The sequence below is a fragment of the Erithacus rubecula genome, assembly GCF_903797595.1.
Source record: "Erithacus rubecula genome assembly, chromosome: 17".
Taxonomy (NCBI): Eukaryota; Metazoa; Chordata; class Aves; order Passeriformes; family Muscicapidae; genus Erithacus; species Erithacus rubecula.
In genome coordinates, this window is record NC_136669.1 from 14,106,652 (window position 1) to 14,132,959 (window position 26,308).

The following is a 26,308-nucleotide window of genomic DNA, read 5'->3' on the forward strand; positions in this document are numbered from 1 at the left end:
CGGGGGCGGGTGGCCGTGGTGGCCGGTCCAGGGACACGGTGGGCACAGAAGGGAGTGGAAGGGCCAGGAGATGGATCTGTAAGGTTGGGGGTGGAAGGGGGAGCGGGCAGCAGTGAGCCTGGCCCTGGCACGGGCAGGAGCTGCGGGGCGGATGCTGAGGGAGAGGAGCAAGGTGAAGGGAGCGAGGGGAGCAGTGAGGTGGCAGGAAGGCTGGCATGGAGAGCAGAGGTGTCCTTGGCACAGCCAGGGCAGGACCACAGTGCCAGGACAGGAAGGGGCCATGGGAGCAGGGAGAGGTCACCGTGCCACCGTCGCTGCCAGCCCCGGGTGCCAGGGGCAGGCTGTGCCAGCCGCAGGGAATTTTTGACCGTGGGGGTGGGGGGGGCATCGTATGTGCACTAAAGTTATAACGATACCAAATTTGTGACTTCCTTTTTATAAACTAAGCTGTATTTGTAGCGTGTGGCTCCTGTTTTAAGCAAGCCTGAGCAGGATATTCATGGACAGGCAGTGCACTGTGTGCCCCCTGTGCCAGCTCCAGCTGTGACCCTGCCTCCCACGGGGCTGGAAACAGCCCTAATACTTGGAAATCTCTCTGCATAGACAGATTTATTGCTGTTTGCACATCCTGCATCCCAGTGATCCCCGGGATGGGTCACTTTGGGGTCCCCCTCCCTAGGTATCCCCGGGTGTGTGGGCCAGGGGCCCTGTGCCGGGTGGGTGACCCCGCTGGTGGAGCTGCTGTCAGCACTGATTCTCGTCAGAGCCACCGGCCACAAGGCCTCATTGTGCCTGATTGTGCCGAGCCAGCATCCCACCCTGCCTGCTCCCACCAGCAGCTCCAGCTCCTCCTGCTGCCCTGGGAATGGTGAGGGGATGGGACCTGCCCTGCTGCCCTGGGAATGGTGAGGGGATCTGCCCTGCTTCCCTGGGAATAGAGATGGGACCTGTCCTGCTGCCCTGGGAATGGTGAGGGGATGGGACCTGCCCTGCTGCCCTGGAAATAGAGATGGGACCTGTCCTGCTGCCCTGGGAATGGTGAGGGGACAGGACATCTGCACAGGGATGGTACATGGGAATCCCAGCTTGGAATGGGACACTGGACCCCCAAATAGGGACCTTTCCTCCTCACCAGGGCTCAGCACAGGAAATCTCAGCCCCTGAGCCCCCCCAAACCCCTCAAGCCCCCCAAACCATGCAAACAAAGCTCTTGCCACATGTCTGCTTGTACTTGACTCCTTTCCAACTTTGTTTCAAAAACACCTTTTCAAATATCACCAGCCAGGATGAACTGCTGAGTATTTGGTGCCTCTGCTGACCACAATGTGCTCTTCCTTGCCAAAAAAAAAAAAAAAAAAAAAAAAAAAAAAAAGTTTCCAAAGAATGCTGTGGGCTTTGGAACATAATTAAATATAAATATCTATATGTGTGTGTATATAGAATGATCTGGCTGTGATGAGATCCTGGTGCATTTGATACACAACACATGTTTTCCCTGGAGAAGAGTTTGCTGCTTACTCCATGCTTTACTGCCAATTTTATAGTTGGATATTTTGATTTTATCCTTTTTACTGCCCCATTTTGGGGCTGGGCTGGGCTCTGAGGACAGGAGCTGGCCCTGGGGAGGCTGCTGCTCCACACTGGGCACTGGAGGATGCCAGCATCCCCCTGGATTTTGGCAGCAAGCAGGAGCCAAGCGAGGCAGGGGGAAGGGGGAAGGAGTGGGAAATCCAGCGGAGGAGGAAAAATGAAGCTGGAAAAGCAATAAATGAGGTGCAAAGGGAATTGTGCTGCCCACGGCATCCTCTGTATGCACGGGGGTAAATCACGGCCGCTCCGACCCCGCCACATCCCTCCCGGCTAAATGACAGCGTTTAATGCACAAAGCATCCGGCACTTTTCTACCCAGCAGCAAAACCTCCTGTTTTTCTTCCCATCTGTTTATTTGGCCAAACCAGCTCGCTGTGCTGCAGAGGAAAGGGCTGTAACTCGGCTCGTTTGCTGCCACAGAGGTTTTCGGGCTGTTTTTGGTGCCCTCTGCCCCGTGTCAGGTTGGGTCGCCGCCCTGGCTTCCCCTGGCTGTCACTCCCACAGCGCTGAGCCCAGGCCAGGGCACTAATGGGATCAACCCATGGGATAACCAGGCAGCCTGTGCCTCAGTTTCCCCTCTGAGAGATGGGGCTAGCGGCCCTTCCCCGTGGGAATTGCCAGATGGAATCCCACAGCTCTGGAATCTCCGTTGTTCCAGGACTGGCCATGCGAGCATTTCCCCGAGAGCAGAGTCCAGCCCCGGCCAAGCCAAATTCCTGCCCGGCCTCTTGGCACACAGCAAGGCCATGAAGGGTGAAAACACAATGGGACAAACTCCATCCCGGGGAATGCTTCCTCCGCAGGATGGAAAATGCGGGGTGGGGAGCCAGAGCGGGGCTGGGGGGTCAGGAGGGGGTCGGGGAGGGGTGACCGTGCTGAAGGGCTGTGGCAGCACCCTGGGGGCACAGGGAAGGGTCCCCATCCTGCCCAGCCTCCTGCAGCATCCAGGGGGATGATCCAGCTTCAAAAGCCCCCCCACTCATCACCCTGCCCCACACGCGGTGGGGTTTGGGGAGCAGCGCCCCAAAACAGCTCCCTCGGTGCAGATGTGCTCATTCCATGGATCAGCCCCATCGCGGGGATCCACCCGTACACCCCGGATCGGGAACCTGCTGGGCGCTGCGGGGCCCTTCAGCCACGCTGTGGGTGGGCAGAGCAGCGAGTGGTGTCCCCTGCCGGGTGCGCCCCGGTCCCTGTCCCCGTCCCTGTCACACAAAGGGAATCGCGTTTCCCGCCATTTCCCCCCTCCAGCCCCTCTCCCCCCTCTCCTGCTCCCTTCGCCCTCCTCCTCCCCGCTGCCGGATAAAAGCCGAACCGCGGGGCACAAAGGGGAGGCACAAAGGCAGCCGGGGCTGCTCAGCCCTCCCTCAGCCCCAGCGCCGAGAGGGGACCCCCAGGGACCCCCGGGCACCACCCTGCTCGCAGCACCCCAGAGCCCAGGAGCTGCCATGGGGCACAAGGGTGGCCCTGAGATCAGGGGATCCCCAGAAGGGTCAGGATGATGTCCCTGGGGTTCAGGGATCCCCAGAAGGGCCAGGATGATGTCCCTGGGGTTCAGGGATACCCTACAAGGTCAGGATGAGGTCCCGGGGTTTGAGGATGCCCCATAGAGTTGGATGATGCCCCTGGAACCAGGGGAAGCCCCATAAACTCAGGATAAAGCCCCTGGGGCTCAGGGATATCCTATAGGGTCAGGATGATGTCTCTGTAGTTTGAGTATACCCCATAAAATCAGGATTAAGCAAGCCCCTAGGGTCCAGGGATCCCCAGAAGGGTCAGGATGAGGACCCTGGGGCGAGAGCAAGCTCTACCCCACAGCCCTCAGCAAGAGAAGAAAAACCCGATGACTCTGAGTTCAACCCCCACAACGCTGCCACCCTTTGGGGTGTGCACCCCAAATCTGGCACCAGCTTTGCTTCTAGCCCCCATGGTTTGACCCGGACAAAGCCGAGCCAGCATTATCCCAAAACCAGGAGGGATGCTGAGGCTGGAGCGGACCCTGGGCCCCTCGCCCCGTCCCCAGGCTGCCGACAGCTGGTGGGAAGCGGCTTTCCCAGCACATAGCGACAAATTCCTGGCGGTCGGGGCTGCTTTGCAGCCGCCGCGGCCCCGGCGGGGGGAAGCTGCCCTGGAAAGAGGAGGATTAAAAGCTCTTGGGCTCCAGTGACACATCGCATTCGGTCCCCTCGCACGGCCACCTGCTCCGGGATGCTGCGGGCACCCCGGGGCTGCGGCAGGAGGGGATGGGGCACCCTTGCTCCATGCCAGGAGAAGGGCTCAGCCTGCCTGGCCACTGCTTCCCGAATTAATGTGCTCTGCAGCACCACAGGGGCGCTTGGGCTGCTCCAGGGACCGGCTCATCCCCACGGACCATCCTCCTCCTCCTCTTCCTCCTGGCCCCCGTGTTCCCCCAGCTCCGATTTCCCTGGATTTTCTGCTCTAACGAGCTCCACCTGCCAGCAAGGAAAAGCAGAAAATCGGGGTGATCCCCGTGACCCCGATTTGGCCACGCTGGGCCTTTTGGGGGCGGCTGGGGAGGGAACAGCCCTGGGATGTATTTGGGGGAGGCTTCACCCCCCCGCTGGAGCCCCACTGCTACTCCGGGGAATGTGATTAATGGGGTCTGGTTGTTGTTAAGTGCCCTGAGCTGTGTGTTTGGGGTAGGACACGTGTGTGGGTGTGTGGGCATCCTCATCCTGCCTGGTTCCCACAAATCAGGCTGAGGTGGGAGCAGGAACACTCCTGCCTTTGGCTTCTGCTCAAAGAGGGGCTCTGTTGCTTGGGAGGGGGAATCCCACTCTCCAGTCCCTCATCTCTGCACCCCAAAGCCATTCCCAGCATGGAATGGGGTTCTTCTCCACTGGAAACGGCCCCTGGGAAACCGAGGCATATGATGAGGTTGGTGGTCCCATGGCAAGGACATGGGGGCCACCAAACACCCCCCCCACCAGGCTCTCAGGAAACCCCAAAAACACTGACCCGCAGACTGAGGAGAGAGCAGGGGGAGGTGACAGCAGTCACCCCAGTGACATGTGACCGTGCTGGCGGGGGGCTGCAGCCCTTTGTGCCCTTCTGAACAGGGAATGTTCCTCCCTTGGGCTAATTGAGGGGGGTCACTAATTGGGAGTGGGCAGGGGCTGCGGGGCCTGGCTGCCCCCCCGCATCCCAATGCCGGGAATTTTCCCACAGTCGCTGCTGCTTTGCAGCAGGAAAGTGCTGGGCTGAGACAGCACAGCCCCCAACAGCCCCAAATGGGTGTTCACAGCCATCAAAAATCCCAAACAGGTGTATGCACAGCCCCCAAAAGTCCCAAATGGGTGTGCACAGCCCCCCATAGCCCCACAGGAGTGTGCACAGCCACAGCACAGGCGTGTGCACAGCCCCCCAGAGCCCCCCACAATTGCACCCCATCAGGCACAACCATAACCTTTAAGTGTGCACAAAAGCAGTAACCCCACATAAATCCAGCACAACTGAGTAGGACTGAAGAAAGGTATGAATGCAAGTCTGTGCACACAACTGTGCACAGCCACAGTCTCACCGAGCTTTGCACAGCCCTGCTTCAGGGCACAAAACTGCTCACAACAATCCTCACCTGTGCACAGCCACACTCAGGTGCACAAAACCCTGCACAGCCACACCTGGACATGTCCATGCACCAGTGCACAGCTGTGCACAATCACAAAGATCCGTAACAGTGCACACACACTGAGATCTGTGTGTAACAGTGCACAGACACACAGATCTGTAACAGTGCACACACACACAGATCAGTGTAACAGTGCACACACACTGAGATCTGTGTGTAACAGTGCACAGACACACAGATCTGTAACAGTGCACACACACACAGATCAGTGTAACAGTGCACACACACACAGATCAGTGTAACAGTGCACAGACACACAGATGTATAACAGTGCACACACACAGATCAGTGTAACAGTGCATAGACACACAGATCAGTGTAACAGTGCACACACACACAGATCAGTGTAACAGTGCACACACACACAGATCAGTGTAACAGGGCACACACACAAAGATCAGTGTAACAGTGCACAGATACACAGATCAGTGTAACAGGGCACAGACACACAGATCTGTAATAGGGCACAGACACACAGATCTGTAACAGTGCACAGACACAGATCAGTGTAACAGTGTACAGACACACAGATCTGTGTAACAGTGCACAGAGACACAGATCAGTGTAACAGGGCACAGACACAGATCTGTAACAGTGCACACACACACAGATCAGTGTAACAGTGCACAGATACACAGATCTATAACAGTGCACACACACAGATCAGTGTAACAGTGCACAGATACACAGATCTATAACAGTGCACACACACAGATCAGTGTAACAGTGCACAGACACACAGATCTGTGTAACAATGCACAGACACACAGATCTGTGTAACAGCGCACAGACACACAGATCAGTGTAACTGTGCACACACAGAGATCAGTGTAATAGTGCACACACACAGATCTGTAACAGTGCACAGACACACAGATCAGTGTGGAACAGTGCACAGACACACAGATCAGTGTGTAACAGTGCACACACATAGATCTGTAACAGTGCACAGACACACAGATCAATGTAACAGTGCACAGACACACAGATCTGTAACAGTGCATGCACACAGATCAGTGTAACAGTGCATAGACACACAGATCTGCAACAGTGCACAGACACACAGATCAGTGTAACAATGCACAGACACACAGATCTGTGTAAGTGTACAGACACACTGATCTGTGTGTAACAGTGCACAGACACACACAGCCACACAGAACTTCACGCGGCTGTGAACAACTGAACCACTATTCACATTTGCACACACCCTTCTCTATCATCTACAACTGCAGACATGCAGCTGCAGTGACTCACACAGCTGTGCTCATCCTGCACACTGTGCACAACACACACAACCACTCACCAGCACACTGCAGCACAGCACAGCACACAACAGCCGTGCACCCACTGCACCCACACAGAGCTGTCATCACACACACACAGACAAATGGACACACAGACACACGGAGCTGTCATCACACACAGAGACAAATGGACACACAGACACACGGAGCTGTCTTCACACACACACACAAATGACACACAGACACACCTGCACACAGAGCTGTCATCACACACACACACACAGACATGCACACGGACACACAGACACAGACACAGACACACAGACAGTGTGTCCCTGTGTGCCGGTATCCCCATGTCCCGTGTCCCAGTGTTCCCATGTCCCGTATCCCGGTATCCCCATGTCCCTGTGTCCCCTTATCCCGGTGTCCCGTATCCCCGTGTCCCCATGTCCCGTGTCCTGTGTCCCCGTATCCCGGTGCCCCGGGTTCCCGGTGCCCCTGTGTCCCGTATCCCCCTGTCCCCGGTTCCCGATGTCTCCGTTTCCCTATGTCCCCGTATCCCCGTTTCCCCTGTCCCCATGTCCCGTGTCCCATGTCCCCGTATCCCTGTGTCCCGTGTCCCCGTGTCCCCTGTCCCCATGTCCCGTGTCCCGTGTCCCGTATCCCCGTGTCCCGGTGTCCCCTGTCCCCTGTCCCCGTGTCCCGTATCCCCGTGTCCCCATGTCCCCTGTCCCCTTATCCCCGTATCCCCGTGTCCCGTATCCCCGTGTCCCCATGTCCCCTGTCCCCTTATCCCCGTATCCCCGTATCCCCGTGTCCCGCGTCCCGTGTCCCGTGTCCGCTCCCGGCGGAAGGCCGGGCCGGGCTCCCCTCCCCTTCCGGCGGCCATGGAGCCGTGCTGGGAGCCGGGGGAGCCGGGCGAGCCGGGGGAGCCGGGCTGGGCTCGGCCCGGGGCCGAGCTGGGCGGCCGGGGGCTGCTGGCCTTGGCCGTGGCCAGCGGGGCGGCCGCCTGGGCGACCTGGGCTGTGCTGCTGATGCCCGGCTTCCGCCGCGTCCCGCTGCGCCTGCAGGTACCGCGGCACCCGGCCCCACAGCCGGCCCCACAGCCGGCCACATCCCGACCCCATCCCGGCCCCATCCCGGCCCCACAGCCGGCCCCATAGCCGTCCACATCCCGACCCCATCCCGGCCCCATCCCGACCCCATCCCGACCCCACAGGCGGCCCCATAGCCGGCCCCATCCCGACCCCATCCCGGCCCCATCCCGACCCCATCCCGACCCCATCCCGGCCCCATCCCGACCCCATCCCGACCCCACAGGCGGCCCCATAGCCGGCCCCATCCCGGCCCCACAGCCGCCCCCATCCCGACCCCACAACCAGCCCCATCCCCGACCCCATCCCAGCCCCACAGCCGGCCCCACAACCGACCACTCTGACCCCCGGCCCCCTGTGTCCCCAGGTGCCCTACCAGCCCTCCAGCCCCCGGCAGGTGGCCAACGCCCTGGCCCTGCTGCGGGGCCGCGCCGGGAAGACCGTGGATCTGGGATCCGGAGATGGACGGCTCGTAAGGACCGGGCCCGGGGAGTTTGGGGTGTGCAGGGTCAGGGGACTGGGAGGGGACACCCCCACCCGGCTGCAGTCTGGCTCCTGGCTCTGGTTCTGGTGGCCCTCCTGGCTACAGTCTGGGACATCCCGAGTGGTCCCCGAGGGTCCTCGATGGTCTTAGACCAACCATATGGGTTGGTTCAGATTGTCCTAGGTGTCCCTAGGTTGTCCTAGACTGTCCTAGGTGACCCAACATGGTCCATTTGGCCCTAAACAGCCCCAGATGGTTCTAGGCAGTCCTGGGTGGTCCAGGGTGGCTCTATAGGACAGCCCTAAAAGACACCACGTGCAGGGAACAGGGTGGCAGTGGAGGCTCTGGCTGGTGCTGAGCACTGAGGTCACCCCGCTGTGAGCCCCAGGGTGGGGTGAGTGGGGCTGGACAGCAGCAAATCCTGCCCCAGGCTCAGCACTGAGATGCTTTGGGTCTCTGCCCTGCCTCTGTCCCTCTGCAGGTGCTGGAGGCTCACAGGCAGGGGCTGAGGCCAGCCCTGGGCTATGAGCTCAACCCCTGGCTGCTGTGCCTGGCCAACTACCGTGCCTGGAAGGCTGGGTGCCACGGGAGTGTCTCCTTCCTGAAGAAGGATCTGTGGAAGGTAACAGCACCCTGCAGGTCTGGGTGTGCTCAGGGCAGGGCCAGAGCTCTGTTTGCATCTCCAGGATGGATTTGGGGATGGCTGCTTGCTCCTTCCCCATCCCATGCTGCTGCTGGGAGGTGGCAACACCATCCTCCCTTCCAGGGGAGTGGCAGCTAGGACAGCCCGTGGCCAGTTCTGCAGCTTGGAGCAGCTCTCAGGAGAGGTCTGACAGGGTCTCCTGCAGAAATGAACTTCCCAGGCTGACATAAGGTGTTTGCAGCCTGACCACAGAGAATCCATCAGGGAATGTGGGTCTGGGATGGTGCAGGAGGCAGATGTTCCCCAAGACACTGCTTTCACACTCACACTTCCCCATCCCACATTTTGTGGCATCTCTGCTCCCTCCAATGTTCCAAAGATCACCCACAAGGCTTGGATGCTCCAACAGTTGTCCCTGCTCTGCCTGCTTGCTCGTTATTCCCCTTTTCCTTCTGTTTTAAGGTGGATCTTTCTGACTGCCACAACGTGATCGTGTTCCTGGCCCCCAGTGTGGTGAGTCAGTCCCTCACACCTTGAGTTGTTCTGGGCCAGCTCAAGGGGGCTTTTCTTGGGAAAGAGAGGAATCTGGGGTGGAATAAGGCCAAGGGCATCACTGTGAGTGTGTGGTTTGGTGCTACACAGCATTTGGATTTATGGACTCATGGCATCATTTAGGTTGGAAATTCCTCTCTGGTGGAATCCTACAGTTCCTCCAGCACTGCCAAGGCCACCTCTAACCCACGTCCCCAAGTGCCACATCCATGTCTGTTAAAAAGCCCTGCAGGGATGGTGACCCCACAGATGTGCCAGTCCCTGACCACCCTTCCCATGAAGGAATTTTCCCAGTATCCAACCTGAACCTCCCCTGGTACAAGTTGTAGCCACTCCTCTTGTCCTGTTGCTCATCACTTGCTCCAAGTCCCAGCCTTACACAGCCCTGTGCTTTGAAGGGTCTTTGACGCCCCAGAAGCTGCCCCTGGTGGCACTGCCGCTGTGTGCCTGTGTCCTAAGGCTGCCTGTCCCTGGCTGTTTCTCTCCCCAGAAACCTCCCTTGGCCACCAAGCTGCTGGCAGAGCTGCCCGACGACGCCCGGGTGGTGGCCGGGCGCTTCCCCTTCCCCTGCTGGACCCCCAGCAGCAGCCTGGGGCAGGGGCTGGAGCAGGTCTGGGCCTATGACATGAAGGAGGTGAGGAGAGAAGTGCAGGGCAGCGCCCAGGAAAACCAGGTCTGAGCCCAGCCTCCTTAAGCCTGGTTTAACACCAGCCTCCTTAAGCCTGGCTGTGACGGTCAGAGCCACCCCAGCCCTTGGCTCAGCTCAGGACAGAAGTGCTTGGCCAGCATTTGTCCTGGGGACTTGCAGGGTTGCAGTTCTTCATTTTTCCAGAGTGTGAGCAAAGCAAGGGAGGAGAAAATCAAACCTAGAAATCCTGGGGTTAACATAGGATTTAAGGGATAAAACTCCAGTGCCTTGTTTTGGATGATTGCTTATTTTATTTCTATTTAATTTTTAAAAATAAAAGTTTTGGTTGATTGCTCCTCTGAGGTTTTTTCTTTGCCTTTGAGCTGCTGGAGGTCCCAGAGCTGGAGCAACTGCTGCTCCTGGACTCAGGCTTTGCTCCACCATCCTTCCTAGCTCACCTCCATGAAGGATCAGTTTGGCCCTGCTTATCAATATGATATTCATTCTCCACTCAAACACAGGGGAAAATGGGGTTTTCCCACCACAAACTCACAGAATCATGGAATGGGTTGGGTTGAAAAGGACCTTGAAGCTCCTCTTATTCCACCCCTGCCATGGGCAGGGACACCTTCCACTGTCCCAGGCTGCTCCAAGCCCCATCCAACCTGGTCTTGGGCACTGCCAGGGATCCAGGGGCAGCCACAGCTTCTCTGGGCAATCTTTCACTACCCTCACAGTCAAAGAGCAGCTCCTGCCTTTGTCCAACCCCAGGACAGATCCTGGCCTGAGCCAGCCTTGGCTCTGTCTTGCAGGAGCTCTGGGGGGAGTGAAGCAGGAGCAGCCCTTGGTCCAGGTCCAGGTCTCATCCAGGAAAAATGTTACAGCAGGAGCAGGAACCTGTCCCCACAGCCCAACAGGGCTGCCTGGGAACCTGACCCCATGTCTGAGTTGTGCTCAGGGAAGAGCAGAATTCTTGCAGCTGACAGATGGCTGGGGACAGACTGACACAGTTGTCCTGTCTCATTTTAGTCCTGTGGATTTAAGACCAGGAGCACCCACGTGGTTTCTCTGGCTGTTCTCACCTCCCAGCCTGGGAAGGATCCTTGCCTGGCAGTCCATAAAGCACAGCCTTGGAGTCTGGGTGCTCCCCAGGCTGGGGCTGCTCTGGCTCCTGGCTGGCACTCCTGGCACGGGGCACCTCAGCATTCCTCAGCTGGAGGATCTCCTGCTTGTACCTGCAGTGCAAGGGGCACTGTCACTGCCTGGCTGCTCAGGGCAATGAGCCATGCCAGGAGCTGAGCCTGGCACCTAGATCTTGCAGCCTGTCCCAAAAAAAGGGGTTCCTGGGCTCTGCCAGGTAAGGGCAGAGCCTGACCTGAGCCCATGGTGGATCATGCCCTGACACACCTGCCCTGCTTGTCCTTTCCCTCCCCTTCCCTGCTGTTCTCCCTGATGTTCTTCCAGAGCAGGATGAGCCAGGGAGAGGAGAACATAGATCAGGGGCTGCTGAGGACACTTAGAACCTGAGAAAAAAAAACTCTAAAGGTTTTAGGCTTTAGATTTCAGGGCAACCTTAGTGCCCCTTTCAGGGCCTAAAGGGGCTCCAAGAGAGTGGGAGAGGGACTTGGAACAATGGCATAAAGTGACAGAGGATGGGGAATGGCTTCCCACTGCCAGAGGGCAGGGATGGATGGGATATTGGGAAGGAATTGTTCCCTGGAAGGGAGGTGAGGCCTGGCACAGGGTCCCAGAGAAGCTGGAAGTGTCTAGGGCCAGGCTGGACAGGGTTTGGAGCCACCAGAGATAGTGGAAGGTGTCCCTGCCCATGGCAGGGGACTGGATGAATATTTATGTCACTTCCAACCCAAACCATTCCCTGATTGTGATTGCTCCCAAGGATGGGTGAGCCTGCAGGGGAGGACACGTGTGGCAGGGAGTGTCTGTCCTGCTGCCCTGTGGGACAGGAGCTGGTGGCAGCTGCCTGCACAGCTGGAGGAGCAGTGGGCCATCAGCTGTGCTGGCAGGGCCAGCAGTGGGCACGGAGTGTGACTGGCACTGAGCCTGGAGGTGGAGCAGAGCAGGGGGATCCCCATCTCACCTGACAAGGTGCTGATCTATGTACCCCTGCAGCTCTGACACCTGCTCCTCTGCCACCACGGCCCGAGTCAGCAGCTGGCTTCTCTCCTGCTCCAGCTCCTCCTGCAGGGGCAAAAAGCCATGGAGAAAATGTGGAAAAAGGAATCTGTGTGATGGGAGTGACGTTGCTCAGCTCCTCTCTGCTGTGTGAGTCCAACCTTCCGACCACTTCCCCATCACTCTGACCTCTCAGCCAGCACATCTCCCTTCTTCTGGCCACAGAGACACCTGGTGCAGGTGCTGAGCTTGGCATGCCCAGGGAATGGTGGAACACTCCCTCAGGTTGCTGTGGTCAGGGGAGGGCACGACATGGAAGCGAATATCCCTGCAGCCAGCCAGAACCAGACTGGGAAGATGATTCAGATTCAGCCTAGACTTGAACCAGGTTGAATAGAATCAAAGAATTGTGGAATTGTGTAGGTTGGAAAAACCCACTAGAGTGCAGGTGTTAACCTGGCACTGCCAAGGTCACCACTAACCCATGTCCCCAGGTGCCACATCCACGTTTGTTAAATGCCTCCAGAGATGATGACCCCAGCACTGCCCTGCACAGCTGTGCCAGTGCCTGACCACCCTTTCCATGAAGGAATTTTCCCAATATCCAACCTAAACCTCCCCTGGCTCAGCCTGAGGCTGTTCCCTCTCCTCCTGTCCCTGTTCCCTGGAGCAGAGCCTGACCCCCCTGGCTGTCCCCTCCTGTCAGGGAGTTGTGCAGAGCCAGAAGGTTCCCCCTGAGGCTCCTTCTCTCCAGGCTGAGCCCCTTTCCCAGCTCCCTCAGCCTCTCCTGGTGCTCCAGCCCCTTCCTCTGCTCTGTTCCCTTCCCTGGACATGCTCCAGCCTCTCAGTGTCCTTCCTCTCATGAGTAGCCCAAAACTGCCCCTATGACTGGAGGTGTCCCAGCAGTGCCTGCACTGGGCAACAATCAGCCCCAGATTGTTACAGAGATGCCAAAAGGTTGTTCTGGAGCTTGGGCAGGAGTGGCAAGGGGCTGCTGTCCTTCCTTTGGTAGCAGGGACATTAAAGATTTGAGACACCACCAACCAGGACCTGCCAGCATTTCTGAGGCCAAAGCCACAGCAAGGCTCCATGGAAAGTGATCCTCAGGGAATGGGCACAGCCCCGAGGCTGCCAGAGCTCCAGGAGAGTTTGGGCAGTGCTCAGGGTGCACAGGGTGGAGTTGTTGGGGTGTCTCTGCAGGACTGGAGGATCCCTGGGGGTCTTTCCCACTCAGGATATTCTGTGACTCCATGGGAGTTTCCCCCTCCAGCCTGGAGCAGTGTCTCAGCCCCAGGGCAGGAGCTGGGGCAGCACATTTCTGTGTGGGTGAGATGTGAGATCAGCTCTGGCTCCAACAGGCTGTTCCAGACCTTTACCTGGGTGTTGAGTGAGAATTCCCGGAGCTTCTTCCTCACCTCGGCCCAGCCCTCCTCATCCAGCTGCCTGGACAGAAGAGCTCCTTTGGATCATGCCCAGACATCAAATCCAGCCCTCCTCAGATCACACAGCTCCACACAACTGCTGCCCATCCCACCATGATCCCCAGAACCTTTCCCAATTCCCAAACTTCCTCAGGGCGTGCAGCACCATCTCACTCACAGCCCTCCTGCCAGTCTGAAGGTTGGCACGCAGCCTGGATGTTCCAGAGCCACATCAGCACAGAAAGAGCCCTGAACCTGCCCCTGCAGGGCTGGATTTGGTGGGAACAGGGAGCCATCAATGCCAGGGGCTGGCACTTGCCCTGCTTGGAGCAGGGAGCTGCTCTGGTCAGCGAGCACGGAGAGGAGAGCTGTCTGCACAGCCCTTCCCAGCCCTTCCCAGCCCATCCCAGCTCAGTCTGATGCTCGAGGAGTTGGGGCAGTGTGCAGGCAGGAATGCTTTGTGCTCCTCCAGCTCCCTCCGCAGCTTCCCAGCGCCGGCAGAGCAAAGGGAATAATGAACGGGGAATTCACAGCTGGTGAAGCCCCGGCACGGGAGGTGGAAGGAGCTGGGCTTTAGGGTCCCTCCCAACCCATCCCGGTGTGTGATAAAGGCAGGGAGCTGCAGGAATTGGAGCTGAAGTGCGGGAACACCGGGATTCCCACCCCTAGTGGAGGAGCAGGATGATAGCACGGATTAACACAAAGTGTGTGGGGTCTCTTGTCAGTTAAAAACCCCCAAATGAGGGATGCATCACTGAAATTCAGGTTCTGGACTTTCCATGCCCTGCTCACGTGTGTCTGCATTTATTAAATTTATTAAATTACTGCATTTACTCACGGGCCACTGCTATTTTCAGTGTGCAGGACATGGCAGAGGCTGGTGGAGGCTTGAGCTTGTGCCTGAGACTCACTGCTCTGGCACTCACCCACTCCTCAGTGCTGGCATCCAGCTAATGGAATATTTGACATGTTTTCTAAGTGACCACATCTTTTAAAAGGCTGAAAACCCCCAGCTCGGGTTTCTCCTATGCTTTGTTCCACCCCTCCACAGCTTTAGCTGGTTGAGTTTGAGCAGGATAATGGGGCAGGGGGAAGAGACCCATCAAAATGCAGCAATTCCAGGGTTTGTTGGGAAGCCAGGGAGGCATCAGAACAGTGGCACCAAAGGGTTCCAGCCCAACTCCTGTGCTGAGAAGGAGGAAAACCAGGCTCATCCCAAACTGGTGGTGTCTCACGGGCCTTTCTTAAGTTGTGAGCCACCAAAGCACTTGGGCATATGCTTAACTTCAGCTTTTAAAGAGGTCAGCAGGGCTAAAAACATGATTAAATCAAATATGTGCTAAGAGCTTTCTTGGATCAAGGCCCAGTGGCCAAGGCTCTTCCTGCAGGAAGAGCTGTGCTGAGGGGAGAGCTGCCTCTTCTTCCCAGAGCAGCCCCAGCAGCTCCTTTCCCTGCTCATTGCTGCCTCCAGCCAGGCAAAAAAGATCCCTCAATCCACACATCCTTGAGAATTTGGAATGACAGATGTCCCAAGAAACAAACAGCACTTACAGCTCTGGAGGCACAGGGAGGGCAGAGGCCCCTTTCAGGCTTTTCTGGAGGCAAAGGAAGAACAGAATTCCTGTTAATATGAATCCCTCTGCAATCCCAGATCCTGCCACTCTTAGGGTAATCCTGTCATGGAATGGGTTAGGCTTTTATGTCAGGTACACTTTCCACTGTCCCAGGCTGCTCCAAGCCCCATCCAGCCTGGCCTTGGGCACTGCTAGGGATCCAGGGGCAGCCACAGCTTCTCTGGGCACCCTGTGCCAGGTGTGATCACCCTCACAGGGAGGAATTCCTTCCTTCCATCTAAAGCTAAATCTCTCCTCTTTTAGTTTAAATCCATTCCCTTTCTCCTGTCACTATCTGCACATGTAAAAAGATATTTTCCCTCTTTTCTGTAAGGCCCCTTGGAAGTGGCACAAGGTATCCCAGCACTCCCACAGCTACCAGTGCCATGGCAAGGAAACAGTCTGAAGGTTTCAGGTTTCTCATCCTCAGGATTTTTAAATAAATGAATCTTGTGCAAACCAAGACCCACATTTGCCCCCTGGGAGGACATTTCCTCATCCCTGGCAGTGTCCAGGGCCAGGCTGGATGGGGCTTGCAGCAGCCTGAGATGGTGGAAGGTGTCTCTGCCATGGCAGGGGTGGAACAAGATGAGCTTTAAGGCCCCTTCCAACCCAAACCCTTCTAGGATTCCATGGTTCTGTCACCTGGAGATGACTGTTGTATTCCCTGCCTGTGCCTGGGCAGAGCAAACCCTCAGGCAGAGCAGGGATGTGGCACTTGGGGACATGGTTCAGTGGTGGCCTTGGCAGTGCTGGGGCAATGGTTGGACTCGGTGATCTCAGAGGGCTTTTCCAACCTAACCAATCCTATAAATGCCTCAAGGAAGTGCCTCAATCTGCAGCTCATGAAACTCTTCCCACCAAGCCCAGCTCCTGACCTTCTGCAGTTCCTGGAGCTGCATCTCCAGCTTGGCCTTTTCCTCCCGCAGGCGGTTCAGCTCCTGGGAGCTCTTTGTCTGCAGCTCTGGCTCTGTGATGCAGAAGTGGAGCTCAGCAGGGCCACAATCCATGGCTTTGCTCCCCAGGGAGCGGATCTGCTCCCGCTGCAGCCTGCAATGAGCACAGGAGCAGTTTTGGGGGACATCACTGAGCAGTCCTGCTGCTCTTGAAGGTGCCACTCACTGAGACCAGCTGGTTCTGGCCACCTGTAAAGGAGAAGTGGGAGAGTTTCTGAAGGGAGCTTGTCCTAGAGCTATTTGTGGCTTTGATACCATGAGTATTTCTGCTGCTTCCCACAGCCCAAGCTGTGAGAGAGCTGAGAGCACTGCAGGGACGGGCTGGGAGGTGGAGCTATTTGTGGTACCTCTGCATTTCCACACCATCCACCGTGGGATCAATCTCTCACCCTGCATTTTAAGTGGGAGGAACATATGTGCAGAGCAGCTCCATGGGGTCCAGAGAGCCCTGATGTGCAGCTGGAGGCAGCTTGATCCAGGACTGCCAGGAGCAGGGAGATAAATGTGTGTTCCAGACCCTCTGCTCCATCTGGGAGCTGTGTTTGCCTCCTCTAGGGCAGGGCATGGGTGCTGTGGGGCTTTTCCCTTGGCCCTGCAGGAGGAGGAGGTTGAGGTTTACCCATAGGCAATCAGCAGGTTCTCGTGCTTCCTGGCCAAGTCCTTCAAGCGTTTCTTGTAGCCACGAGCTGCCCGAGCCAGCTGCTCCTCCCTGGACCTGTAGGAAGCCCTGATATCCCTGAGCATGCTGTCCACAAAGTTCTTCATGGCAGCTTGGCCAGCTGGGGCTTTGCTGGGTCCATTCACACTGCTGGGTTTGCTGTCCATGTAGTTCTGTAAATGCACAGAGAGGGAAATCCAGAGGGAATGGTTTCCCACTGCCAGAGGGCAGGGCTGGATGAGATATTGGGAAGGAATTGTTTCCTGGGAGGGTGGGCAGGCCCTGGCACAGGGTGCCCAGAGCAGCTGTGGTTGCCCCTGGATCCCTGGCAGTGTCCAAGGCCAGGTTGGATGGGGACTGGAACATCCTGGAATAGTAGAAGATATCCCTGCCCATGGGACTGGATGGGCTTTAAAGTTCCTTCCAGCCTATTCCAGGATTCTATGGCAGCCCTCGTGCATGGCCACACAAAATTATTGGTGAGCTTCTTCTGGGACTTTTCTTTGTTAGATTAAAGGGATTTTAAAACACCTTTCTTTATGTATTTGTTCTAATTTATTGGCAGCAGCCTACAAAAGGATGGTGCCAGTATGGAGAGACCTGAGGGAATGGCTGGAGCTGTGCCAGGCTGGAAATGTTCTTCCCCCAGAGAGTGCTGGGCACTGCCCAGGCTCCCCAGGGAATGGAGAGCTCCAGGGATGCTCAGGGATTGTTGGGGTGTCTGTGCAGGAACAGGAGCTGGACCCATGATCTCTGTGGTCCCTTCCAGCTGAGGACATCCATGGCTCTGTGACCCCCCAGGTTGGGCACCCACCGCCAGGTCCCTGATGTACTGCGCCAGCCGGGAGCGATACTCCTCGTTCAGCTCCTTCAGCCTCAGCTGCAGCCTCGAGTTCTCTGCCTCCACCTCCTGCAGCTGGCCCTGGGATGTGAGCAGCACCTGGCACAGCAAACAAAAATCCTGCCAAAACCTCACTCCTCTGACTGAGGAGCGAGAGCTGATACACTTTGTAAGAGCTGAGGGTGTTCATTTCCAGATATTTGGCTTCACTAGAGCTGGGAAGGTCCTGGATTTTCAGAGGAACCCACTGGAAATGTTTATAATCCCTATTCCCCTGATACCTTCTGTCATTTGCCACCCCCCACCCCAGTGATTCCACCAACTCCTTCTGAAAACCAGCGAGCAAAATTCCTCCCACCAGCTTTGCAAGCACCACTTGCACCACGTGCAGGAGGAAACTGCACGGGGAGAGCCTTGGTGTGACAAACTCCCCAGAGAGGGAGAGTGTTGGAGCACCTGGACCCAAGGCATCCCAGCCCTGGCAGCGCAGGAGGAGCACAGGATGGGGAGGGGTCCGTGCTCACCGCTGACTGTTCCACCAGCCTGCACCGACCGGCCCCCAACGCTCCCTTGGCCTCCTGCAGCTCCTGCCCCAGCACCAGCCTGCACACACAGCAAGAAACTGGGTTTATTTTAACCACCCAAACTCCTTCTCCATCCCTGAGAGTGTTCAAGGCCAGGCTGGATGGGGCTTGGAACAACCCGAAGTGGAAGGTGTCCCTGCCCTGAATGAGATGGGACTTCAGGTGCTTTCCAACCCAACCTGTTCTGGGATTCTGGGGTTCTCCATAGGTCCAAGACAGCCATCTTGGGGAAGAAAATCACTTTGGAATGACAGAAATGTCCCAGCAGCAGCTGCCAGCCTCCAAATTGTGTCAACCAGTGCCATAAATTCTCTCCCCCCTAAAGGTGAGCACTCTCCACAGTTCAGAGGGTTGATCCCTTCCTGGGACATTAACCCCATTCCAAGGTTATGGAAAACCCACTGTGTGGGTAAGAGCTGGGCTGGATTCATCTCTGGGATATCATAGATATCTCTGTGTGTCACAGAGAGTGGATTTTCAAGGTGTCTCTGAACACCACCAACTTTTATCTGACAGCTCTGAAGAGCCTTGAAAACATCAGGTTTTCCTTCCAGGCCTCACTTCTTCCAAGGGTGGATCATCATTCCTTCCCTGTACCCCCCCACCCAGGGCAGACTGTCTCCTCTCCTGCTCCCATGGCTCAAATCCAGATGCAACAATCCCACAAACATCTGGTCAAGCAGAGGGACACTCACACTCTCTCCTCCAGCTTCTGTTGCTGCTCATCGTGGCTTTTCTTCAGTTTTTCCAGCTCCACTTTTATGTGATCTTGGTTTCCAAGCAACTGAGGGACAAATGAAGAGGAAGATGAGGCAGAAGGCTGAGTGAAGAGAGAACAACCTGGAGCTGAGCACTTGTCCAGCTGAGCAGAGACATGCTGGGAGAGGGACTGGTTAAACTGGGGGGACTGGTGGCCTCCAGCAGGGCAGGAATGGTGTGTGATGCAGAGCCAGGGCACGTGGGGTGCACATGTGTCACTCTCCTGAGGGACACGCTCACGTTGAGAGGCAGATTCCCAGCAGGAGCTGGTGGAGGAGCCCAGGCTGGTTCTGCAAGGGCTGCAGATGGGGAGGAGGCAGGAACCATCTTTGTGCTCTCAGTTTTGGGTGCTTCATCACCCCCAGATTTCTCAAGTGTGAGAAAGAAGAGAAAAAACTGTCCTCTGCACTTGTTGGCTTCTAAGCTCCTGTCTGTGTTCCCCCTGCCAGGGCATGGACCCAGGGAATCACCTCTGCCCTCCTCAGCTCTGCATGCACATCTAGAGTTATTCCCATCCTGTTTTGTAACTGCAGAGTTTAAAAAAAAAAAGATTTTAAATGAATCAAGGCATCAGCTGATCCACAAAACTCAAGTTAGCAGCAGAAGGTGCCAGCCGCAGTTGGAATCCATCCCCCTCTGCTTCCCAAGGATCCAGCAGCAGAGCCCCACACACTCACATTTCCTTCCAGCTCCTGCTGCTCGTGTCCAGAGGCAGCTGCATCCTCAGGCTGCTGTGGGGAGAGAGAAGAAGGGATCTGGTAGAGCCCTGTTCTCCAGGGGGCTGGGGGAAGGGCAGAGAGTGCCTTACCCTCCCCCTCCGAGCAGAGTGGGGATGTCCTGCTGCTCTCCCCATTCCCAGCTCAGGGGAGGATTGATGGGCCAGGCCAGGGGGGTGGGTGCTCTCTTTGGCCAGGCTGAGCAGCTCCTGGGTCAGCTCCTCATTCCTCATCACCTGCCAGGTCAAACAAGAAGGAAAGAACTGGAATCCCCCTCTGGTCAGGGTGTGTGCTCCAGGCAGGCGTCCCCTCCTCTCCCAAAATCAAGTTTTAATTTTAGTTCTGCCTCCTGTATCCAAAGATACTGGTGATGCTCTGGTTCTCATGGAAATGCATTGCCAGGCAGCAGGGTTATTCTCATGGAATGTTATCCCTCTGCACATCTCACACTCAAATCCAGATCCCAGTGCCAGTCCTGGGCACAGCTCTGCCATCAGCTCTGCAGGCCTGCAGCTCCCTCCTCACCCTCACCTGCAGCCTTTGTGCAGCTTCCCAGCACTTCAGGAACATCCTTCCCCATGGAACAGCTTTGAGCAGTGCTGGGTTCCACAGCACAAGGAGAAGGGCCAAATTTGCATCTGTCCATCCATCCATCCATCCATCCATCCATCCATCCATCCATCCATCCATCCATCCATCCATCCCTCCATCCCTCCCTCCATTCCTCCCTCCCTCCCTCCGGGATGACATAATCCCAATTCGTTTGGAATGCATCCCCCCAGCAGCAGCCAGCCCACAGCCCCGTGTAGGCAGCGAGATTCAAAGCGGTGCTGGTGTGAAGTGACACATTTCCAAAAGATAAAGAGGATCTGAATGAGAAAAGCTGTTACAGGTGATCTGGAAGGAACACTGGGGGAATTCATGTCTCCCAGGAGGGTTTCTGTGTAGATAACAAAGCTTTGATGGGGTTTATGACTGGGGACAAGCTTGAGTAATTGTTACCATGGCAGTGAATCGGGAGGATGGGAGGCAGAGGTCATCTGAGTCATCCGTGGAGAGAATAGCTTATCAAAAGATAGCACGGGGTGGGCTGGGGGGGAGCGGGGAGAAAGGAGGCTGACAAAGAGGTGAGATATACAGCTGTGAAACCTGACAGCTCCGCAGAGACAGCCCCCTGTTCCCGGCCCGCAGCGATCCATCTGCAGCTGTCAGTCCTGACAATCTGATCGCAGGGGTCACAAGGACCGGTTTAGCCAAAAAAAAAAAAAAAAAAAAAAAGGGGGGTAGTCCCCGGGTTGAGTTGGGTTTCGCTGCCTTTCCTGAGATCCCGAGCCTGGCGTGGCTCCAGGGAAAACCCCAGAGCGCGTTCGGGTCCCCCCTCGGAGCTGCCGCCGCAGCCGGCGCGAACCTGGGGGGACAAAAGGAGAAGGAAACGGAGAGCGAGGAAAGGTCAGAGCCTTGAAAAGGAAGAATTTACAGCGAGTCAGAAAACAGGCACCGAGTGCCTGCCTGGCATCTCCTGCGAGGCGCTTCCCAAGGGCTGGGCAGGGCCGCTCCCGGCCGGGACAGACACGGGCGATGTGTGAATCCCGCGGACAATGGAGCCGCGACAATTCAGAGGCTCCGACTGCTCCCGGACAAGGGGCCGTGAATGAGCTCGCCGAGCTGCTCCTGCGCCAAGCAGCCATGACAACATATTGGCAAGGTCACAAGTAGCACTTGTAATTGGGAATGTGTAAAAGGTCCATTGTCTCCCCCAGAAGAGCGCCAGGGAAGGGGAGGGGGCAGAACCGCAGGCTGCTTTTCCCATTTCCTTTGGGAAAGTCCGCACTGGGAAAATAATGAGCAAGAGGCCCATGTCGCGACAAGTCCCAGGCTGCCAAGTCGGAGCCTCTCTGGCTTCGGGCAGGGATTTTTGGGAGCCAGAGCCAAGGAACTGGGGTAAACTCCTCGGCACATGGAGGACATCCAAGGAATTCACCTCTGGCTTCTGGACCAGGTTCACCACGTCTTGGAGCAGCCCGGTCGAGGGGAAGGTGTCCCGTGGCAGGGGATGGAATGAGACGGGCTTTAAAGTCCCTTCCACCCCAAAGCATTCCATGGCTTTGTGGTTCTTCAGGATGCTGTCTGGCACAGAACCGAATCCACGTCCTTTCACTCTCTCAAACATTCCAGGATCCATGTGAAAACAGCTAAACCCACCATTTAGAGATGTCAGCTGCCCGAAAATCCAGTTTTTGACAAATACATTGCACCCTCTTGGGGACATGAAGCAGCTGAGAGTGCTGGTGGCTGAGCTATTCCTCCCTGAGCGCGGCATAACCGGGAGGAGGGAGGCTCTGCCTCCAGCGGGATCGCGGGGTGGGATCACCCCCTGCTCCTGAGTTCGCCTCCTTGTGAGAAATTCCCATTTCTCAGCCCCTGGGAGAACAAATGATCTCTCCACAAGGGTCACTAGCTCACGGATGATCATTATCCTGCTCTGCCAGAGCCCATCCACACACACTGGACTGAAGCAGCATTCCTGCTGCACATCTTCCCAGCACAGCTCGCATGGAAAACCAGGTCATTGAGCGGAGGCAGGCCAGCTATCTGCTGGGGGAGGAGGGAGGGAGCAGCACGGTGTCAGTCATTCCATCCGATTCAAAAAGAAGGAGAAGCGGGAGGGGGGAGAGGGAGGGGACAGAGGAAGGGCTATTGAAGTAGCCAAAGAAATGCACAAATCTGGGTCCAAAAGCCTCTGGTTAATCATTGCTAAGCTGGCAGTCAGCAGGAAGGTGTCTGTCTTTTAAGGAACCATCACAAACTTGCTTGACTTCGGTGTTTTTGTAAACTGAGAGCTGCCAGGCCCCTTCCCGCCGCCCGAAACGAGAGCGGCTCCAATCCCTTCACGTGCAGGCTGCGCAAGCCAAGCAGAAAAAAGGGAAACAAAGCGCGCTGGCAGCGCGGAGGGAGCGGCCCCGGCAGCCCCGCCGTGACCTCCGGGCAGCGCCGCGGGGCCGGGGGGACGGAGGGCTCTGCCCGCGGGGTGCCGGGAGCAGCGGATCAGCGTGGGCACAGCCCTGTCCCCAGCCTTGTCCCAAACCCTGAACCCAGCAATGTCCCCAGAAATGCCAGAGGTGCTGGAGAGAGTCCAGGGGAGCCCATGGAGATGCTCCAAGGGCTGGAGCCCCTCTGCCCTGGAGCCAGGCAGGGAGAGCTGGGGGTGCTCACCTGGAGAAGACTCCAGGGACACCTCAGAGACCCTTCCAGGGCATAAAGAGGCTCCAGGAGAGCTGGAGAGGGACTGGGGACAAGGGATGGAGGGACAGGACAGAGGGAATGGTTCCCACTGCCAGAGGGCAGGGCTGGATGGGATATTGGGCAGGAATTGTTCCCTGGGAGGGTGGGCAGGCCCTGGCACAGGGTGCCCAGAGCAGCTGTGGCTGCCCCTGGATCCCTGGCAGTGCCCAGGGCCAGGCTGGATGGGGCTGGGAGCAGCCTGGGACAGTGGAAGGTGTCCCTGCCCGTGGCTTTTGTGGTGGTTTTTGTGGACTCAGTGGCCTTTAAGAGGTCCCTTCAACAAGAACCTTTGTACAATTGTGTGAGAAGCCTCCCCGGACCTGAGCTGTGATCGAAAGCCAAGCAAGGCACCTGCACAGCAGAGACACGTGAGCTGGAGCTGGGATCTCTGGGATGAACCCTGGGATGAGCTCTGCAGCCTCTCTCACCTCCTGCTCCAGCTCTCTGCCCAGGGCCAGGTAATTGCTCTTGAGGATGATGAACTCCTCTGCCAGCTCCTGCCGGCTGCTCTCCAGGGCGCACAGCCGCTCCCGCAGGGAATCTCGCTGCCCCCTCACCCTGGCACTGCCCAGCTCCAGCTCCTGCACCCGGCTCTCCAGGGCCTGGATCTGCTCAGGGGAGGCAGCAGGGTTAGAGTGGCACAGGCCAGCAGCAGCAGCAGGGGAAGATTGCACGGGAGCTCCTTGGGATCTGGGGTGCTGGGGGGGAATTCAGCTCCAGGTAAAGCCAGGAGAAGATGCCAAGCAAATTAAAGGTGGGTGTGTGAGGAGCTGCAGAGCTGCGTGAAGGCATTGGCAGGGCTGGAATTGGCTATTCCCAAATGTGGGTACCTTGTTTTTCAGTTCAAAGTTCTCTGTCTCATAATGCTCCTTCATTTTGTTTGTCTCAATCTGGAGCTCCACGAGGTCTTTGGAAATCTGGGAGAGAAAAAGTCAGTGAAGGCTGTGGATGGATTCTGAGGCCAATGTGATGTTTGAGAACAACACATCCCGCTCCAGAAGGAGGAATTTCCCCCCAGATTTTCCACAGTGGATCTCACACAGTTTCACAGCTCAGCTCTCTCCAACTCCCAAGTTTTACCTTCAGCTTTTCCTCTTCACTGAGGATCATCCTGAGTGGGAAGTCTGTCTTGGACCCAGGCAGCTTCCCCACCTCCTCCTGTGGGTCTCCAAGCTGGTGCATTTCCTCGTTCCTGTCCTGCAGCTGCACCTGGAGGCACAGAGCAGTTCCAGCTGAGCCCTCCTCACCCCCTGCCACTCACCCACCACTGCTGCTGGAAGAGCTCAGTCTATCCAGCTTCTCAGAACCTGGACAAATTCCAGCCAGGCTTTCCAGCTGCCACTTCTCCCCTGCAGGTAGGATTTCCTTGGCAGAGTGCTAGTTCCATACCTGGGAAGGGGCTGCACATCTTCATACCTGTATTTTCAGTCAGCAAGATGTTCTGTCAGAATACTCACATTCTCCTTCTCAACAATTCCAAGATCCATGTGCTCAGGGGCCAGGATCTTTGCACAGTGTTGGGCAGGCAGTGACTGAGAAGCCAAGGCAGGACCCGAGGATCTCTAAGGAACTTCTCCCAGGAGGTCCAGCACTGTTGCTACCAACTTTGGTTACCAGTGGAGGGTGTGGCTTCCACTTGGATTTTAAGGTGGCTCCAAACCTTACAGCCACCCTGGGAGCTGCTAGAGGGAAAGCAGTGGCACTTCCCAGGAGGTTTCTGCGTTCCCGGCTCAGCTCACAGCAGACACTGGAAAAAGCAGCTCAGGAACATCCCCAGGGCAGCAATATTGCCAGTGAGGGATACCAGTCCTTGTTATGGACCATTCCCAAACCTGGCTGCAGGGATGGCTTCCAACTCCTGTGCAGGGATATTCCAGTGCTTTAGGGGCTGACAAGAGAGAGGGAGAGTCACTTTTTACATGGGCACACAGTGACAAAACAAGGAGGAAGATTTCAAAGTAATAGAGCAGAACTTTAGATTTAATAAACAGCAGGGAGAGATGGGATATTGGGAAGGAATTGTTCCCTGGGACCACCTGGGAGGGTGGTGAAAGGTTTCCCAGAGAAGCTGTGGCTGTTCCTGGATCCTTGGAAGTGCCCAGGGCCAGGTTGGACAAGGCTTGGAGCAGCCTGGGACAGTGGAAGGTGTCCCTGCCCATGGCAGGAGGTGGCACTGGATGGGTTTTAAGGTCCCTTCCCACCCAACCCATTCCATGATTCCAAGGTCTGACTAACCCAATAATTAACCCACTAAACAAACTGAGCCCACCCCATAGTGTCTAATTTTCTTCCAGGCAGCTTCCTCTTGATCTCTGCAGTCCTTGAACCTCCTGTGCCAATGAAAGGCCCCAGGATCTCTGAGCTCTGGGTGGCAGGAAATTCCCGATTCACCCCTTCACATCAGAGCTGCTGTGTGCAAAAAGGTGTTTTGAAGCAAAGCAGGCACTGAAAGAAGCCTGGATTAGCCCAGACAGCTAAATCTGAGCTGTGCTGGTCTGGGTGCTGCTGCTGGCTCCAAACTGGGACCTGCCAGGCTGGAACGGCACAAATCCCACAACCAAATGTATTTTGGGAGTCTCCAAGGTCAGAGTGAGTTAACAGGGAGTGCAGGGCAGAGAAGATAACCCTGGAAAACCTTGAACAGGGGTAAAATCAGATGGACTAGGAGGCCTTTAAAGGTCCCTTCCAACTCAAACTCTTCCATGATTCTAAAATGCATTCCAGCTCTTAATCCCCTCATTTCAGGCTTATTATTGCTGCTATTTCTGTAGAGTGGGTGAGTTTAGGTAAGAATCTATCTCCCACAGAAAAGAAGCTTTGACAATATAATGTTCAAAAAGAGCCCTGAATAACTCCTTAGGATCTGTCAGAGCTCAGCAGATGAGGGAGAGGGGCCATCCTGGCAGAAGTTCCATGACAAGTACCTGTCCTCACCTGTCCCAGGCTGCTGGAGGAGACCCCAAAGACCCCAAAAGTGAAGGTGCACAGAGGGCTGAGCAATTCGGGGGAGTCAGGGGAAGGAGAAGCGAGCAACATGCAGTTAGGGCTTGTTTTTCTGCAAAAGAACTTAACAGACCTGAAGTAATTTTATTAAGGTAATGAAAGTGTTGATGAGAATTCACAGTCTCTTCACACCCAGCACGGAGCCGAATTCACACCCTGCCCACGGCTCGGGAGCCTCGGAGGAGCTGAGCCGCACATGGACACCCCAAGGATGGGCGCCTCTATCCCACCGCCCCGGGATGCTCTCCCGGACCTGAGACCCTGATTTTGGGGGGGAACAGCCCCATCCATCACACGGGCGCTCCCTGAGCCGCAGCGAGCCCGTCCCACCCGGCAGAGCACAATTCATTAACAGATGCAAGCACGGTGTTATTTATGCAAACTGGTTGGGAGTGCCGTGCCCGCACCAGGAATGACAGGGACCACTTTGCCCATGGGGTGGGAATACGAAGCCA

General features: G+C 56.6%; 3 protein-coding genes across 3 annotated transcripts in view; 2 read left to right on the forward strand and 1 right to left on the reverse strand.

The window, feature by feature from the left end:
• Positions 1-26,308, forward strand: part of SPSB3 (splA/ryanodine receptor domain and SOCS box containing 3) — a 52,013-nt gene that overhangs the window by 2,916 nt on the left and 22,789 nt on the right. The window lies entirely within an intron of this gene.
• On the forward strand, positions 7,353-10,243 carry ANTKMT (adenine nucleotide translocase lysine methyltransferase). Its single transcript, XM_079321139.1, has 5 exons — positions 7,353-7,556; positions 7,948-8,052; positions 8,546-8,686; positions 9,170-9,220; positions 9,750-10,243. Exons 1-5 carry the CDS (start codon positions 7,374-7,376, stop codon positions 9,936-9,938), a joined length of 669 nt encoding a protein of 222 aa, XP_079177265.1. The 5' UTR covers positions 7,353-7,373; the 3' UTR covers positions 9,939-10,243.
• Positions 10,376-24,979, reverse strand: CCDC78 (coiled-coil domain containing 78). The gene is made up of 14 exons (XM_079321099.1): positions 23,931-24,979; positions 23,681-23,767; positions 23,279-23,458; positions 19,661-19,804; positions 19,530-19,583; positions 18,789-18,877; positions 18,034-18,112; positions 17,483-17,608; positions 16,630-16,841; positions 15,933-16,104; positions 14,993-15,036; positions 13,397-13,463; positions 11,986-12,086; positions 10,376-11,122 (listed from the first exon to the last, which is right to left on the reverse strand). Exons 1-14 carry the CDS (start codon positions 24,030-24,032, stop codon positions 10,966-10,968), a joined length of 1,614 nt encoding a protein of 537 aa, XP_079177225.1. The 5' UTR covers positions 24,033-24,979; the 3' UTR covers positions 10,376-10,965.